Below are 16,102 nucleotides of genomic sequence, written 5' to 3'. Positions count from 1 at the left end.
ACTGAACTGTTTTTCAAATTGACTCCAAGTCAAAAAGAACCTAGCCGTACTCCGTCACATATAACCCTCCCCCCCCCCCCCCAAAAAAAAAAAAGAAAAAGAAAAAGGGGAAAAGAACTGGTACTACAATTAGCAATTGTATCAAGAGATCTAAAAGCTTTATGTTCTGAAGAGAGTAGAGACAAAATGTAGTAGTCCTTGGACATCCTTTTTGTAGAAAATATACAACATGTGCAGACATCCATGCACAAAATGCAGAAATTCTAAATTATTCCTGGTAGTAGGTTCTGCATGCCGATTTACTTTACTCTGATCTATAGAGTTGAAAAATCATTTCCCCAAATAAGATATTAAAGAATTCAACCTCAAGGATGCCTTACAGTCCAGATGCTGGGCGTGCTGCTTCTGTTCCACTGTTTTCTAATTTCACTACTGGGCTTATATTTTAAAGCCACCGAGATTAGATAAAGTGGCCACTTATATTCCTTACATTTGTTAGTAGTGTGCTGATATAGAACAAATTTGAAGGATGTCATGCCTAATTGTCAGCAGGAAAATAGTATTCTAGGGTTTGTTATGTGGTGGAAAGAACATAAAAAAGTATTGAGCTTTCATGGTACCATAGGGAAGAGCCCCAGAGAAGATTTTGGGACTGCTTGGCATTATTACGACATAACAGCAGAGACTAAGATGAACCATGGAGGAAGGTGTTGGAATCTAATCCAAAACTCCTAGGAACAATTTCTTCTGAGGAAGGAAAATTCTTGGGAGATGAAATGAATGTGTTGTACTCAGAAATTATCAACTGTTCGGACCTGTACTACCATGTAAAAATTATGAGAGAAGCCCGAACTTGAAAAAGGCATCGTTAGTAAGTTTGTGCAACTCCTGCTGGGCCTTACCAACATTTGGTTGATATCCTAAATGCTTACTAATATTTGGTTAATACCCTAAATGTAATTTCTGGCCTTTATGCAGCTCTTGCGAAATAGTACTTGGAGAGCATTTGTACTTAGAGGCTTCCATGAGCACTCTAGTTGCTACAATTTATATGAAGAGTTAGATTATAAGGGTAAGTGAACTACGGTGATTCAAGGTGGATGAGGGGCCTGTTAGAGAACATTAAACAACTTCCTCCATGATTCTTGGAGAACACAAAGTTACCTATATGCCTCATTTCCAGAATAATAATAAAATATCTTAAAATTGACAAATGCTTATAGAAGTGAGAAAACTCTAATTCTAAATGTAAGACAACTGAAACATGCTCGTACAGGTGGGCCTTGTGGATAGAACCAGTTTTCATCTAGACGTCCCAATTATTTTTTTTGTCATGACAATTTCTGGAAATGAAACAATTTAACAATCTTCCTTTTTAGAGGAATTTGTCATTTGTTGTTTGTCAAAACTGTTTCTGTTCTTGATTTTGTTGTTTGTCAGACTGATAGATGATTCACTTGTAGCTACCGTTGAAAACTCAACTCTTGAATGAATTTTACCAGTTGTTGTCATCCTTGACATTTTCTTCTTTTTGGTGCTATTACTTTCTACCTTTTTACACATAGTGATGAAGCAACTACATATGTCTTGGGGATGACTTATTGGATCTTTTCCCTCGTGGAGCTTTAAGTTCATATTAATTGAAATAGAAACTGTAAAACTTCTTTTTCTTGTGTATCTTGTTGATGCAGACTGCTGATTTCTTCCGAGGTGACAATCCAGAAGGCTTGGAGGCTCGTAATGAGGTAATGTCTGTCAGCACAAAGAAAAAGAATAGGTGTGTTTATTGTCTGTTTGCTAGAAGCCTGAAATCATCTTAATTAGGAGTGGCAATGAGGCAGTGATCGGGCTGGCATACCAAATGCTATCCCTGTATCGACCCCATTTTGGCCTCTATTCTCTGTCGTTTCCTCATTTATCAAATTGGCAATGGCATACATAGGATTTTGACACCTACCTATTGTTAGAACTCTGCTAGTACCATGTTTGGGTTTGAGGTGGTGGGTTTCAATAAGGCTTTACTTCTATCCTGAACTGATGTTTACTTTACATTATTTTTCAAACAGTGTTAGTCTATCGTGTGTGTATGTGTGTATTATGTACACATATACATTTAAATGTATTTTTCAGTGAAGTAGTGTCGGATGACACCACTTGAAGCAATGGGAGATTTAGAGGAAAGAGGCAAGACCAGGAAGATGAGAGGCTGAGCATTAAAAGGGCAGTACATTCAGCTCTGTGCTTGTGTATTTTGCTAATATGCAAACAGGTGGATTTAGGGATGTTTAATTGGAAGTTGACAAGGAAGATTGCATGTCAAACATGATAGATAGAGCTGTTGAAATGGAGATGTAGAGGCCCCCTAATGTGGTCAGAGGAGGTCACCATCTGCCCTTTCCTTGTCTGTTGTTCAGCATGATTTAAAACTGGGGTTAAATATCGGTTTGAGATTGGGAAAGAGAGGGATGGGGGAAGATAGAGAGAAAAAGTGAAGTCCGAGAGATTCAGTCATAACTAGTAGCAATAACGATGGCTTTCTCCCCTTTCTTGTTTTGTGTTCTGTTGCGAAATTAAGGTTCTCCTATGTTCTCTCTGTTATTTGTTCTGTGTCCCAAAAGAACCATAAGGAGTGTCAGACATGTTCTTATGTGTCTTGAGAGACAGGAGAGATCAACGAAAGAGAGTGGAGGGGTGTCCTCTGGTGTGATCTGTTTTGAGAAACGTGGAATGAAGAAAGAGTCAGAGGGTCTGGTTTGGAGTGGTAAGGGTGTGCACTAGCTAACTTGAATCAAAAACCCCAGATAAGTTATGACAAATTACGTATAAACTTTTGAAGTCCTATCTCCGATTCCGCACAGTGCTATGAAAAAAATTCCCTGACAGTGCCCCATTCCTCATGTAATCAATCTATAGTCTCTATCCAATTATGGACAGGTTCTTGATTGCCCTGCCCCAACATCTTAGTAGCCCCTCCTGGCGTCCCACAGAATAGAACATAGGGATAGGGATTTTTCATATACCATGCATGGGAAATTTTCAATTTGCATCAATATTCTCCATTGCCAATCCAGCACCCATTAATTGGTCATTGGACCATTCATTTTTAGGAGAACATTTTACTTCTGTTGTATCTACTTTATAAGAGTTGTAGATAGGGACAAATTGCTTTCATATCTTGCTGTAGAAGCTACTTTCTAGAATTTGTGGCTTAGATAGGATGGCCATAGGTCCATATATTTACAATCTGTCTGTTAATATTTGAGGAAATTTCTAATCTTCTTGTTGTTGTAGTCATGGTAAGAGTTCATTGTTACATCGTCTCTAGGGCTAATGTGCAGAAAATTTTGAGTTCTAGTGTATCATTAATCTCTCATATAGTTACATTGCACTTAATTTATTCGTCGGATTAACTTTCTTCTTTTCACATAGTTTTAATACATCACATGCTACTAGGTAGCAGCCCTTGCAATGGAAGATATGATCGCTTGGATGCAAGAGGGTGGTCAGGTAAGTCTTCTGTTATTTTTAATGAACAGTACCTGTTTCTAAGTTTCCAATAACAATATCCATTACTGAATGCAGGTAGGAATTTTCGACGCCACAAATAGCTCGAGGCGAAGAAGGAATATGCTTATGAAAATGGCTGAGGGAAAATGCAAGGTGAAGTCTTATTAATGGACATGTAGTATTACTGCTCTTAGTTTCCTTTAATAGAACTGTAAGATGTGTTTCTCAAGCTTCGGTCTAGTGGTAAGAATGCAACATGTGATGCATGGGTCAGGCGCACGTCATGGGTTCGATTCCCAGTGCAGGCTACGAAAGCCTGGTATTTAAGTGTAGAGGGGAGGACCCATTATCCACCAAGTTTCTTACCGTGCGCCACAACCCTCTGTGATTTCTTGGTTATCAACTTAAAAAAAAAGAAAGAACTGTAAGATGTGTTTAATTCATGCCGATGGAAGTGCAAGTACTGGATTACTAGCAAATAGTATTTGTCAGCTAATACTATACCTTATCTTGTTTCCATGGGTGGGAGGGGGGAGGTGGAGATAACATAGAAGTCCTCAAAGTGATGAAGTCAACATGCCCTTATTTCTCTTTGGGCAGTTGCATGTTTCTGAATTCTAGGTTGAAACTATCAATTCTTTGTCTGTCGAAAGAGTATTAAAATTCACAAAGGACTATTACCTATGGATCATCAAGGCTATGTTTTTAGTTTCTTATTACTTCAAAAATTGCAGCATCGTGAGGTCACCTCGACTTGTTGGCTGGAGTGCTTATGTATCTCAGCGCTTTAATTCATCTCCATACTTTCTTTTAATAGATTCCTTTTATTAAATGTACTTCGTATGGTGATACTTGTTGGTGGATTTGATGGATCCATATGCAGAAGCTTGAGTTTATCTGCTCTTAGTACTCTTTCTTGATGTCTGTAATGCTTTACTTGCAGATTATTTTCTTGGAAACAATCTGTAATGATCGTAAAATAATTGAAAGAAACATACGTCTGAAAGTTCAACAAAGCCCAGACTACGCTGAAGAGTATGATAACTTGCTGTATCTTTTGGTGTTTCTCATATTAGTTAGAAAACTTACATTGTTGGCATTGTTGTACAGGCCAGATTTTGAAGCTGGATACAGAGACTTCAAAAATCGCCTTGATAATTATGAAAAGGTGATTCCTTATCATGGTTGTTATTTTTATATTCAGCTATGAATGCTTAACATCATGTTATGTAATGGTTATCATTTTTTTAAGGTTTATGAGCCAGTAGAGGAAGGTTCTTACATCAAAATGATTGATATGGTCAGTGGTAATGGAGGACAAATACAAGTAAGTAACCGTAGTTATTTGTTTATGAAGTTCACACTTACACATTTCATGCATTGTTTATTGGAGGACACTTCAAAAAGTTTGTGATGCAAGCAGTGGCGGAGGCAGGATCTCCACGAAGGGGGTTCAAAATTTTTTTTTTGTAGCTAGTGGGAATTGAACCTATGACCTTATGAATGTTTTGAAACCCCTTGACCACTAAACTATACTTTTGGATTGTGTTAAGGAGGTTCAAAACTTAATATATAGAGGTAAAAAACAGATTTTGCCTTATATATACAGTGTAATTTTTCGGCAAAGGGGGTTCGGGTGAACCCCCTTCTGCCCCCCTAAATCCGCCCCTGGATGCAAGCATTGGTAGCAAACACTGCATTTTCCATCCAAGGAATTAATTCCAAGCTGGACTTTAGTCAAACAAATTTGTCTTGATTTCTTCATGATGATTTTGAGTAATTCCAGTGACAGCAGGCCACCTGTGAGGCTGGCTCAAGTGGTAGACTGTGCCTCTGAATGGTTTTAGGTCTTAGGTTTGATTCTTTTAACTAGGGGTTTTAACTTCTTTCACCCTATCTGGCAAAGTTTGTGATTAGCAATTTGATTTTCTATATGTTATATCTTGTGAAGGAATATGAAGTCCCCTGGCTTCTTCAGGTGTTCATCGCATTTAACTTCTGTGATAGCTATATATCTTTTGACGGTCCAGAAGGACTGTCTAAAATCTAAAGTTATTCTAGATGCTTTCACAGGCTGATAGAGAATTTTGAATGCCAATTTCATTTTCATAGTCGAATTTTAGGAGTTGGAGAAAAGGTGCAATCTGTGGGGCAGACGATGTTTAGATTGGCTTCAGTAAGAAATTCAAAAGATATTGACAGTGGATTATTCAGTTAATTAAAGAGAAAAGAGAGGTCGGAGCAATTCAGAACTGGCTATATGACTTTCTCATTCTTTCTTAATATGCCTGTGCAGCAGTTTGCAAATTTGTCCATCTTTTTGGCTAGCCTTGTTTTGAGTTCATAGTCAGTAGCATTTCCAGTAGAGTATGGAGTTAAGCTTATATAAGTAAATGACTTACTTTCCAAAATTGATGGAAGTTTGTGCCTCTGTCAAGATTCTTTTTTTTTTTTTTGATGAAGTAAGGTATTTCATTAGAAAGGCATCAAGTAGATGCAATAGTTACAAAATCAGAAGACAAAAATACAGAAAAATAAGAGTTTGTAAGCCTCTGTCAAGATTCTTCTAGTTTTATCTGAGTTACTCTGCTTTACTATAATGCCAGGGACATGCATGCGCTTGTATAAAATTCTACTTTCTTTTAATTCGATTGCAGCTAGACTTCCTGCAATTATAGACTAATAGCCTGTTTGGCCAAGCTTCTTTTTGGCCAAAAGTGCTTTTTAAAAAAAAAGCACTTTTGGCCAAAAATTGAGGTGTTTGGCCAAGCTTTTGGAAGGAAAAAAAGTGCTTTTGAGGAGAAGCAGAAGCAGTTTTGGAGAAGCAGAAAAAAGTAGCTTCTCTCCAAAAGCACTTTTTAAGCACTTTTGAGAAAAATACACTTAGAAGCAGTTTTTTAAAGTTTGGTCAAACACTAATTGCTGCTCAGAAGTGCTTTTCAAACTAATTAGCCAAACACAAACTGCTTCTCACCAAAAGTACTTTTGAGAAAAGCACTTTTGAAAAAAAAGCACTTCTCAAAATAAGCTGAATTTTGCAGCTTGGCCAATCGGGCTATAAGTTTCTGTGCAACTCAATTCACATTCTGAAGGAGCAAATAGAATCCTACCAAATCAGTCTCTAGAAATTATATATACAACTTCACACTCCTTAAAGAGTCTGTTTGATTTGTGCAGGTGAATAATATTAGTGGGTATCTTCCTGGGAGGATCGTCTTCTTCTTGGTAAGTTACTGCTCTCCTACTAAGTGGTCTCTTTTCTCTTCCAACAGACTACTGTGATTTGAGGCATCTCCTGAATCCTGTTGAGTAAAGTTGCTAGCCATGAAGGAATTGCTTTTATTTCTTTTAACGCCTGTAACCTCTTTGGTATCCTTCCTCTGCATGGAATATAGACAAAAGGAAAAAAGAAAAATGAGAAAGAAGCAAAGAAGGCGATAAGACGCATCCACAGATGGTTACTGCCTTAGTTTAGTCTTCAAGACTCAGGATCTGTTCTTGTGGTTTCAATAAAAGGAGAGATTAACAATTCAGAGTTTGGCAGCAGTGCCAGTATTCTTGCTACTGTCTGATGTCACTACTGGTACAGACTGGTAAATGGAAAATTTCCATGCTGTACAGAACATGTCCTGGTTACTGGTGTTCTTTTCTTCATTCGAATGTATAACTAAGATCTGGCAAATTCCTGTGGGGAAAGGTGGGGCTTCACATTTTGCCTAAGAGTGAACTTCATATACGTCATGGGCGTTCTACTTATCCCAGAAAAGTAAGGAAGGAAAGATAGAGATTTGGCCGCACACTAGCAGTCATTGCAAGATGGAAATTGGCTTGATCTAGACATTTTTTTGTTTAATTTGCTTCTCTCATTTGCTCTTAAATTTTGTTGGAAGTGCCCAACAGATTGACATGATATGCAGGTCAATACACATCTGACACCCCGTCCAATTTTTCTAACAAGGCATGGAGAGAGTCTATACAATGTTAGAGGCAGAATTGGGGGTGACACTGCCATAAGGTTTTCATCCTCTGAACACCTTGAAGATGCTATATGTTTCGAGGAATAACACATTGAAAATTTTCTCTGACAGTGAAGCTGGGGAGCTCTATGCGAAGAAGCTTGCCAATTTTGTTGAAAAACGACTGAAAAATGAGAAGGCCGCTTCTGTGAGTTCCATTATTGATGATTCAATTGTATATATTTTTCTTTTCCTTTATGTTTTTGACTTTAACTTGTGCTTTTATTAAAATTGAAAAATGGGGATTGACCTACAGCTTCTGTATGAGGTATTACAGGTAAGTTGAGGGAGAGCTGGGAAAAAGATAGGCTTAAAGCAATTGAGAAAGCATTAGGAGTGACTCATACATTTAGGAGAAAGCATTAGGATTGGAAAAGCATTAGAAGCCACTGAATCAGATGGGTACAACCTTGAGAGCCTAGCTTTCTGCTTTTTTTGACCTTTTGCTGTGTTACTGTTAACATATTCAGAAAAACTATTTCTTCATTTTGAAACCTGTTCTGTATTGTTTTGTTCTCTGGCTAAAGAAGAAAGTTTCCTCTAATTGCTGATGAAAACTTTTTCTGAGTGACTACAACAACAACAAAAGAAAAAATCCAGTGTAATCCCACAAGTGGGGTCTGAGGAGGGTAGTGAGTATGCAGCCTTACCCTTACCTTGTGCAGGTAAAGATGCTGTTTCCGATAGACCCTCGGCTCAAAGCAAGCATACAAAATCACAACAATATAGAGAAGAAATACAGTACTGTAAAAGTCAGGGAAGCAATAACAACAACAAGATAGTAGAAAAATCAAAACACAAGCAACGTCAGGTAGTAATAGAATTCTAAGAATATGGGAATACTAGAATAACACTACTACTACTATAATGAAAGGAAAGAGGCTCGATTGCCTACCCTAATCCTCGCCCTCCACACCCTCCTATCAAGGGTCATGTCCTCGTAAGCTGAAGATGCGCCATGTCCTACCTAATTACCTCTCCCCAATATTTCTTCGGCCTACCTATACCTCTCCCCAAACCCACCATCGTTAAACTTCCTGCTATGGATAGTAAACTATGCCAGGTGCAGGAACCTTTGGCCTTTTCCCCCAAGGTGAGCATGCATGTTTTGTTTTCTTCTTTTTCTCAATGTTTTCAACTGGGAAATTAGCTCTCTAGAGGAAGCATGAGCACAGCCCTCTCTGATATTTGTAACTTCCTACTCATGTTAGATAAAGTAGCAAACATTCTTTTTGATAAGTAATATTATTAATGTTCTAATACAGAGGAGGTACAGAGTATATACAGAGGTGGACGAACATTCAATTCCTGTTCTAGACTTAAGGTGTCAATTAAGTCCAATAGATTCCCTAGTTCCTTCACAATATCCCCCTGTTCCAAAAGTACAAGTGTTGAAGACATCTATATATGTTTTACAACAGCAATATGTTCTTCTTGTCCATCTTCTTGCCCTTGACTGCTGCTAAGAGATTGCTTCAGAGTGCCTGGCATAACCCATTTCGCTCTGAAAGGGCATAGAAACATAGCCCATATTTGCTAATTCTGATTGCAATGCAACAACAAATGATTAATAGATTCTAGAGAATCTTTGCATAGAAAACATCAGTTGCGCAACAAATACCCTCTTCTTTGTAGATTTGTTGTGAGTTAAACATGCACCATGGTTAGCAATCCATCCAAAACATGTGACTTATGTTGGAACTTTCACTTTTCAAATCATCTTCCAAGGCCATTGATTTTCTGTAATATAATCCTGTTGAAGCAGAATTGCATAACAAGATTTAACAGAAAAATACCATCCCTGCTTCCTGTTCATATATTGGTATCTTGTTGATCCTCCACCAGATTCTAAAGCAGTAGTTGCAAATGTCATCTGTAGTTTTGAACTAAAAGAATCTAAAGCAGTATTTATACTTCTATCATTGCTTACACAAAACTTGAAGCAGAATTAAGGGTAGCTGAAATTACGAAGGCAAGTGTATGAAAACATTAGCTGCCACCTATTTCGAACATATGGGAAGTACCATTTTATGTTGCTTCCAAAATTTAAATAATTAGTATTATCCTTAACTGCGTTACTCCTAATTAGTGGTGCAGATGCCAAACTTCTATATGGATCTTAAGATATAACGAATCCCTCTGTGGAAAATGTGATTTCGTAGAAGCTTGATACTCCTGTTTGCGCAAAAGAGGCCTCGGTTTCTTCTCAAAAAAGAAATCAAAGAAATAATAAAATAGATTCAGGTGCTATCTTCTTTTGACTTTTTGTATGGTTGCAGTCTTGTGGCTGATCTTTGGGATTGTGCCATGTTATAGTATCTTAAATTTCTTGGTTTCAAGGAATTAAAAGCTTGTTTTTTCTGAAGAACATAATGTACATGAAGAAAATAGCATAAAAGCTCAAAAGTTTCAATCTTTTTTTTTTCCATTTCTCCATAAACCTTGAAAAATGCATTTTTAGTTATTGTTTGTTAAAACTTTTAGTAGGTGGTGCTGACCCTGCATAAAGCATTAGTAGTTGAAGATAGCTGGTAGTGCTTATTCTGCGCAATTTGTTAGATATATGCTAGAGATGTTGTATAAAATGCCCTATATTTTCTTTGGCTTAGATATGGACCAGCACATTGCAAAGAACAATCCTGACAGCTAGTCCAATTGCTGGGTTTCCCAAGGTTTGCTTGTTGAACTGTTTGTTTTCTTTTGTTAATCTTGACTTTGGTGAAGTATGGTTCTTCCTCTTTCCTAACTCCTTTTTCAGATACAATGGCGAGCCCTTGATGAAATAAATTCTGGCGTATGTGACGGAATGACATATGAAGAAATAAAGAAAAATATGCCTGAAGAATATGAGTATGCTATAACTCTTCTTTTACCTTTCGTGATGCACACTTATCCATCTGACTGTGACACAGTAGGATTTTATCCAAGTAATTTTATGTAATGTTTATAGAAACATTTAGCAAACTATTAACACATACCAAAGGGGAAATAAGCCTCACCAGTTACCAAAAGGTGATATTGCTATGACAGGGAATTGACCATAGAGTTAGCTTGGTGTGTACCTAACGAGTTCAATATGATATTGATTGGGCCCATTGCTTTGTTTTTTATTTTGCCGGAATCTATCTGTATAGGCAATGCAACTGGATTAACTGCTTCGAAATGTAGTAAGCTAAGGTCTTCCATGCTGTCTCAGGACTAGAAATTCAAATATTAAGCAATTAACACGAACCTCACCTTCCTAGTTTGTGAGTAATTTGTGGAACAACTGATCTGAAAGACTCATGTATGGAGTAAGAACATCTCCGTGGAATCAACACACTCATCTGCTTCATTATCTTCTAACTTCCTGTGATTTACTCTTCTTCTTTGTATGCTTTTATAAATAGTGTATAGTACTTGTCAGAAGAATGAAGCTGGTCTGCACCATTCTCTTGTACTGATGCATTAATGAACAATACTCTCTTTTTCATCTTAAACCGCAATTACTTGTTAGTTGTCAAATATTGCTTGTTACTTGTTTATGCATACAGGTCACGCAAAAAGGACAAGCTGAGGTATAGATACCCTAGAGGTGAATCTTATCTTGACGTCATACAAAGGTTTGTTATTAAGTGTTTATAATGTATGATTTGTTCCTTCAATAAATTAAGTCTAGGTATCTGCAAATTTCTGATCATTCTAATGAACATTCAACACGCAGGTTGGAGCCGGTGATTATTGAGCTTGAAAGACAGAGAGCACCAGTGGTGGTGGTATCTCACCAGGTTGGTAAATGTGCTAATACTGGGATACATGAAGATTAGCTTGCTGCCATGCCAATAGAGCATGTGCTTGACTTAGAGTATTTTCTTTCTAAATTCTCTTGTAGGCAGTATTGAGGGCTTTGTATGCTTATTTTGCTGATAGGCCTTTGAAAGAAGTCCCACACATTGAGGTAATTACTTGAAATACTGGTAACTTCTTTCTTTCTGAGGCAGCACTTGCGTGTGAAGAATTTGATGAAGATCGTTATATCATGAGCAGGAATGCATATCCATTCCTGCTGATTGGCACATTTGAAGTGTATTGTTTATATACATGATATATTTGAGATGCTGAAAGAAGTTCATTAAGGCATCTCGTATGAAAAATATGCATCCATGTTAGATGTTGAACATTAAAAAACATGTGTTAGGGGTGTTATCTTTTCAAGGTTGTAGATACGGTTGGTGCTAAATGATAGTTGAGGTTTTATCAACTCATCATTTAATAGGGAAAGTGGCTTTGAACCTGGACTAGTCTCCTGATTTTATTCTAGTGGCTGGAAGACAAGGTTAAAGCATGTTGTTGCTATCGGGGAAAGTTTGTTCATTTATGCTTCATTTTAGCGAACTTAAAGCAGAAACCTATGCTATTTGCTTTCCTGATCTGGTATAAAAATGGAACTGTCATTTTGTTTTACCATTTTCCTTCTTAACTTCCAGACGCCACTTCACACAATCATAGAGATACAAATGGGGGTTACAGGAGTGCAGGAGAAGAGATACAAGCTGATGTAGGTCATTGCAACTTGACTTGCTAATTCATATCTGCAGCAATTGCCTCATTCTTCAAATTGTAATTGATACCAAAAATTGTATATCAACGAGACTGACAGCAATTGCCTCATTAAGGGCTTCATCTTCGTCTTCTTCTTCTTCTTCTTCTTCTTACTGCCTTCTCCAGTTCCCCTATTTCTCTTTTCTTTGTGATTTCACGAGCAAATAATCTCTCCAAAGTTGTGACATATCCAGCTTACTGGGACTAAACTGGTTCTTAATACGGTCAACTTTTGAAGATGACAAACTTTAAAACCTCTTTCCTCTCCTCCAAATTCACATGGGATCCCTGAAGAGACTAACTTAGGCAACTAGGACCCTTTTATCGTACCAGAATAAGACAGGCTATTCCCATCACAATTCATCACTTTTTGTGGTAATTCTCTATGTTTTACTTAAATACATTTATCTATTGGTTCTTGGGTCTTGGTGCAAGCTCGTCATAGGAATCGAAACTTTTTTTACCGTCTCATTTTTTTTGTTTTGTTTCCCACCCGGTGTCCGGTACCCGCATTGGAGCCCGACTATATCCGGATTCGCGCCGCGTAGGGCCCCTTTCGGGGGGAAGCGCTCCCTACCAAGGATTTTCCATACCCAGGGCTCGAACCCGAGACCTCTGGTTAAGGGAAGAGCAGTCCCATTCACTGCACCACATCCTTTGGTGGTCATTTTTGAGTGCTTGTTTGTTGAATTCATCATTTTAATTTATACATTGTTAAATACTCGACTTGAGATGTTTTGCATCAATCTCCAGATACATTAGTCTAGGTTTGAAATTATGGTGAATGAAGGTGTTAAAAGGAGACAAGGTAGACCTAAAATCATAGTTGTCTCAAAAGACCTATACTTTCTTAAAATCAATTCAGTCACACACGCGCGCGCGCATATATATATATATATATATATATATATATATATATATATATATATATATATATATATATATATATACGAATGATTTATGCTAAATGTTGAACGACTAAAATATTTCTAAAACATTGATTGACTTTTATACCCTTAAATATTTGTATAATTTAAGGATCTAATGGTAAATTACTTGATAATGAAATTCTTTTTCGATTAAACTATATATATGCCCGACTCTACAACGTTGATCCTACTTGAATTAGAAAAGTACGTCATAATTTTCTTTCCAAGAATTGGTGTTCTTAAGTATACTTCTTTTATAACCAGGAACGTGCTAAAATAAAGACAAGCACTAAAAGAAAAATTTAGTACTACATTCTAAAAATATCTATAACATTTTAAAAAGTTGAAAATTCTTACTATCCTTTAAAGTCTTAATTTTATTTAGTTCATATAAAGCTAAAACAAATTAAGTTAGTATCTTTTATCTAAATATTAGGAGCTACTACATAATTCTAATAAATTGAGTTATTTTTTAAAATATTAAATAATAAAAAAATAATTAAGCGATAATTTTTTAAAATATAAAATCTAATTTTAGAGGATACAAAATATGGGCAAGTTTATATGGATATTTTTCTTTTACGTGATAATAAAGTGGTTCTAATTATACAAATGAGGTTGGCTCTTTAAATTACTTATTCTTACTTCAGTATGACTAATTGATTCATTTATAAAATATTCAAAGAAAATTGATCGATGTTAGATTAGATTTCCTAGAACAAAGTTCGTCCAAGTCTCCTATGTATCAAAGTTTAACAATTTTTTTTATTAATTGGTTTATTTTCATTAGATGCTCGTGTGCCATGAATTGTTTTCAATTCAAGATTTACATCAAATTTATATTCAATGAAAAAGCAAAATATTTTAATAATATTATTTATGTATTATGCATGATGATTGGTTAAAAATAATTAATCATGGTGTCACGACCCGGATTTCCCACCGTCGGGAGTCGTGATGTCGCCTACTATTAGGAGCTAGGCAAGCCAACTAATTTTTAACCTTTTAGGCAACATGACAATATTACGGCAATAAGACATTTAACATAAAAGCGAAAGTTTTAAATATAAATGAGCGGAAACAAGTGCGGAAATTCAATTACAACCTCTACCCAAGACTGGAGTCACTAACTCACGAACGTCTATAGAATACTAAAAAACAGAGTCTGAATAAAATACAATACTGTTTGTTCCGGTACAAGGACAACAAACGAAATAAGGATAGAAGAGACTCCGGGCCATGCGGACGTCAGCAAGGCTACCTCGGGATCTCTGGACTGAAGTCAGCTCCCAAATGCTCCTACTGCTGTCCAAAAGCTGCTGCTCCGGTACTGTGATCTGTGCAAAAAGATGCACAGAGTGTAGCATCAGCACAACCGACCCCATGTGCTGGTAAGTGCCTAGCCTAACCCCGGCGAAGTAGTGACGAGGCTAGACCAGACCACCAGATAAACCTGTGCAGATATATATATACAAGTACAACAAAATAATAGCGGAAAGTAGCATAAGCTGGAGGGGAACATACTTATGGGGAAGCAGATAAAACAGAGTATCAGGATTAACAGAAGAACTACATCTGATTCTCTACACAGAATAAAGGAAAACATACCACTTTCACTTATTTCAATTTCCTCTCATTTGCAGGCGTGCAACACGATCCCATTTCCTTACATCACGTGGTAGGCGTACCACACGCTCCAATTACAATAATATCACGTGGTCGGCGTGCCACACGTTCCCATTTCATAATAACTCGTGGTCGGCCTGCCACACGATCCCATTTCATAATAACTCGTGGTCGGCGTGCCACACGATCCCATTTCATAATAACTCGTGGTCGGCGTGCCACGCGATCCCATTTCTTTCAACACAATACACAACATAATCCCGGCAAGGGAGAAAGATGTTATAATATCTATCCCGGCAAGGGAGCAATGAAATACAATAAACTATCCCGGCAAGGGAGATCTAGCTATAACCAAGCTCATTCAATTTCTACTTAACGCAATTAAATCCACACTTAGTCTCAACAATTACTGGCTCAATGTTAAAGATTTCCAACCAAATCCTCATAGACAACAATTAAGAATTCGATAATTTAGCAATTTAGGACTCACGGTCATGCTCGACACCAGTGTATAGATACTCGTCACCATGCCTATACACCGTACTCGACAAATAGCAATTAGCATCTAAGACTCTACTCCTATTCCCTCAAGCCAAAGTTAGACCAAACACTTACCTCAAATGCTCCAAACTCAACTCAAGCCTCTAGTATAGCTTTGCCCCTCGAATTCACCACCAAACCGCTCGAATCTAGTCACAAATTACTTGAATGTATCAACAAATGCTAATTGAATCAATTTGGATGCACGAAAATGAATTTCCCAAAGTTTTCAAAATTTCCCAAAATGCCCCTGGGCCCACGTGGTCAAAACCCGAGGTTCGAACCAAAACCCGATTACCCATTCCCCCACGAGTTCATATCTACGATTTGTTTTGAAATTGGACCTCAAATTGAGGTCCAAATCCCCAATTTTAAGAAAACCTAAGTTCTACCCAAAATCCCCATTTTCACCCATGAAAATCCTTGATTTTAAGATGAAAACATGATAAATGATGTAAATGATTGAAGGGATTAAGTAAAAATTGAATTACAAATGATTTGAGGAAGAAAGTTTCTTGGAAAATCGCCTATGGAGTTTGGGTTTTGAAAGAATGAAGAAAAGAGGGTTAAAATTCGTATAAGTATGAAAAATTGCGGGCCTCAGATATGGGAAATGCGGGGGAAAAATTTGCCCGCAAACTGGCGTTCCGCAATTGCGAACCCCGACCTGCTAACTTTGGAAAATGCGAGATTTGGTTCGAATTTGCGAACTCTGACGATGGCTGGGACTTTTCGCATTTGCGCGCCCTTTTAATCGTATTTGCGAAGGCTCCTCATCGCATTTGCGGATCTGTTTGTTCGCATTTGCGACCCCTGTGCAGATGCTCCCTTTCTCGCATTTGCGGTCTGGACTGCGCATTTGCGAGAAATTCTTCGCAAATGCGAAAGATACCAAGATCTGAC

General features: G+C 37.3%; 1 protein-coding gene across 2 annotated transcripts in view; it reads left to right on the top strand.

Annotated features, from left to right (window-relative positions):
• Positions 1 to 12,201, top strand: part of LOC109214101 (6-phosphofructo-2-kinase/fructose-2,6-bisphosphatase) — a 15,947-nt gene extending 3,746 nt beyond the window's left edge. Inside the window, exons 9-23 of one of the 2 annotated variants that reach the window (XM_019377990.1) lie at positions 1,692 to 1,745; positions 3,454 to 3,507; positions 3,583 to 3,660; positions 4,451 to 4,542; positions 4,618 to 4,675; positions 4,760 to 4,834; positions 6,685 to 6,732; positions 7,425 to 7,522; positions 7,596 to 7,671; positions 10,133 to 10,195; positions 10,282 to 10,373; positions 11,057 to 11,125; positions 11,227 to 11,290; positions 11,395 to 11,460; positions 11,990 to 12,201. In XM_019377990.1, the coding sequence (XP_019233535.1) occupies positions 1,692 to 1,745; positions 3,454 to 3,507; positions 3,583 to 3,660; positions 4,451 to 4,542; positions 4,618 to 4,675; positions 4,760 to 4,834; positions 6,685 to 6,732; positions 7,425 to 7,522; positions 7,596 to 7,671; positions 10,133 to 10,195; positions 10,282 to 10,373; positions 11,057 to 11,125; positions 11,227 to 11,290; positions 11,395 to 11,460; positions 11,990 to 12,064 (1,062 nt within the window). In that variant the 3' untranslated portion in view covers positions 12,065 to 12,201. Of the gene's footprint in view, positions 1 to 1,691; positions 1,746 to 3,453; positions 3,508 to 3,582; positions 3,661 to 4,450; positions 4,543 to 4,617; positions 4,676 to 4,759; positions 4,835 to 6,684; positions 6,733 to 7,424; positions 7,523 to 7,595; positions 7,672 to 7,800; positions 7,926 to 10,132; positions 10,196 to 10,281; positions 10,374 to 11,056; positions 11,126 to 11,226; positions 11,291 to 11,394; positions 11,461 to 11,989 lie in introns of those variants that run through there. The other variant, XR_002066118.1, reaches the window with a different exon arrangement.
• Positions 12,202 to 16,102: the final 3,901 nt, after the last annotated feature.

This window comes from Nicotiana attenuata, unplaced genomic scaffold (assembly GCF_001879085.1).
Source record: "Nicotiana attenuata strain UT unplaced genomic scaffold, NIATTr2, whole genome shotgun sequence".
NCBI lineage: Eukaryota > Viridiplantae > Streptophyta > Magnoliopsida > Solanales > Solanaceae > Nicotiana > Nicotiana attenuata.
This window is presented reverse-complemented; position numbering and strand designations above follow the sequence as displayed.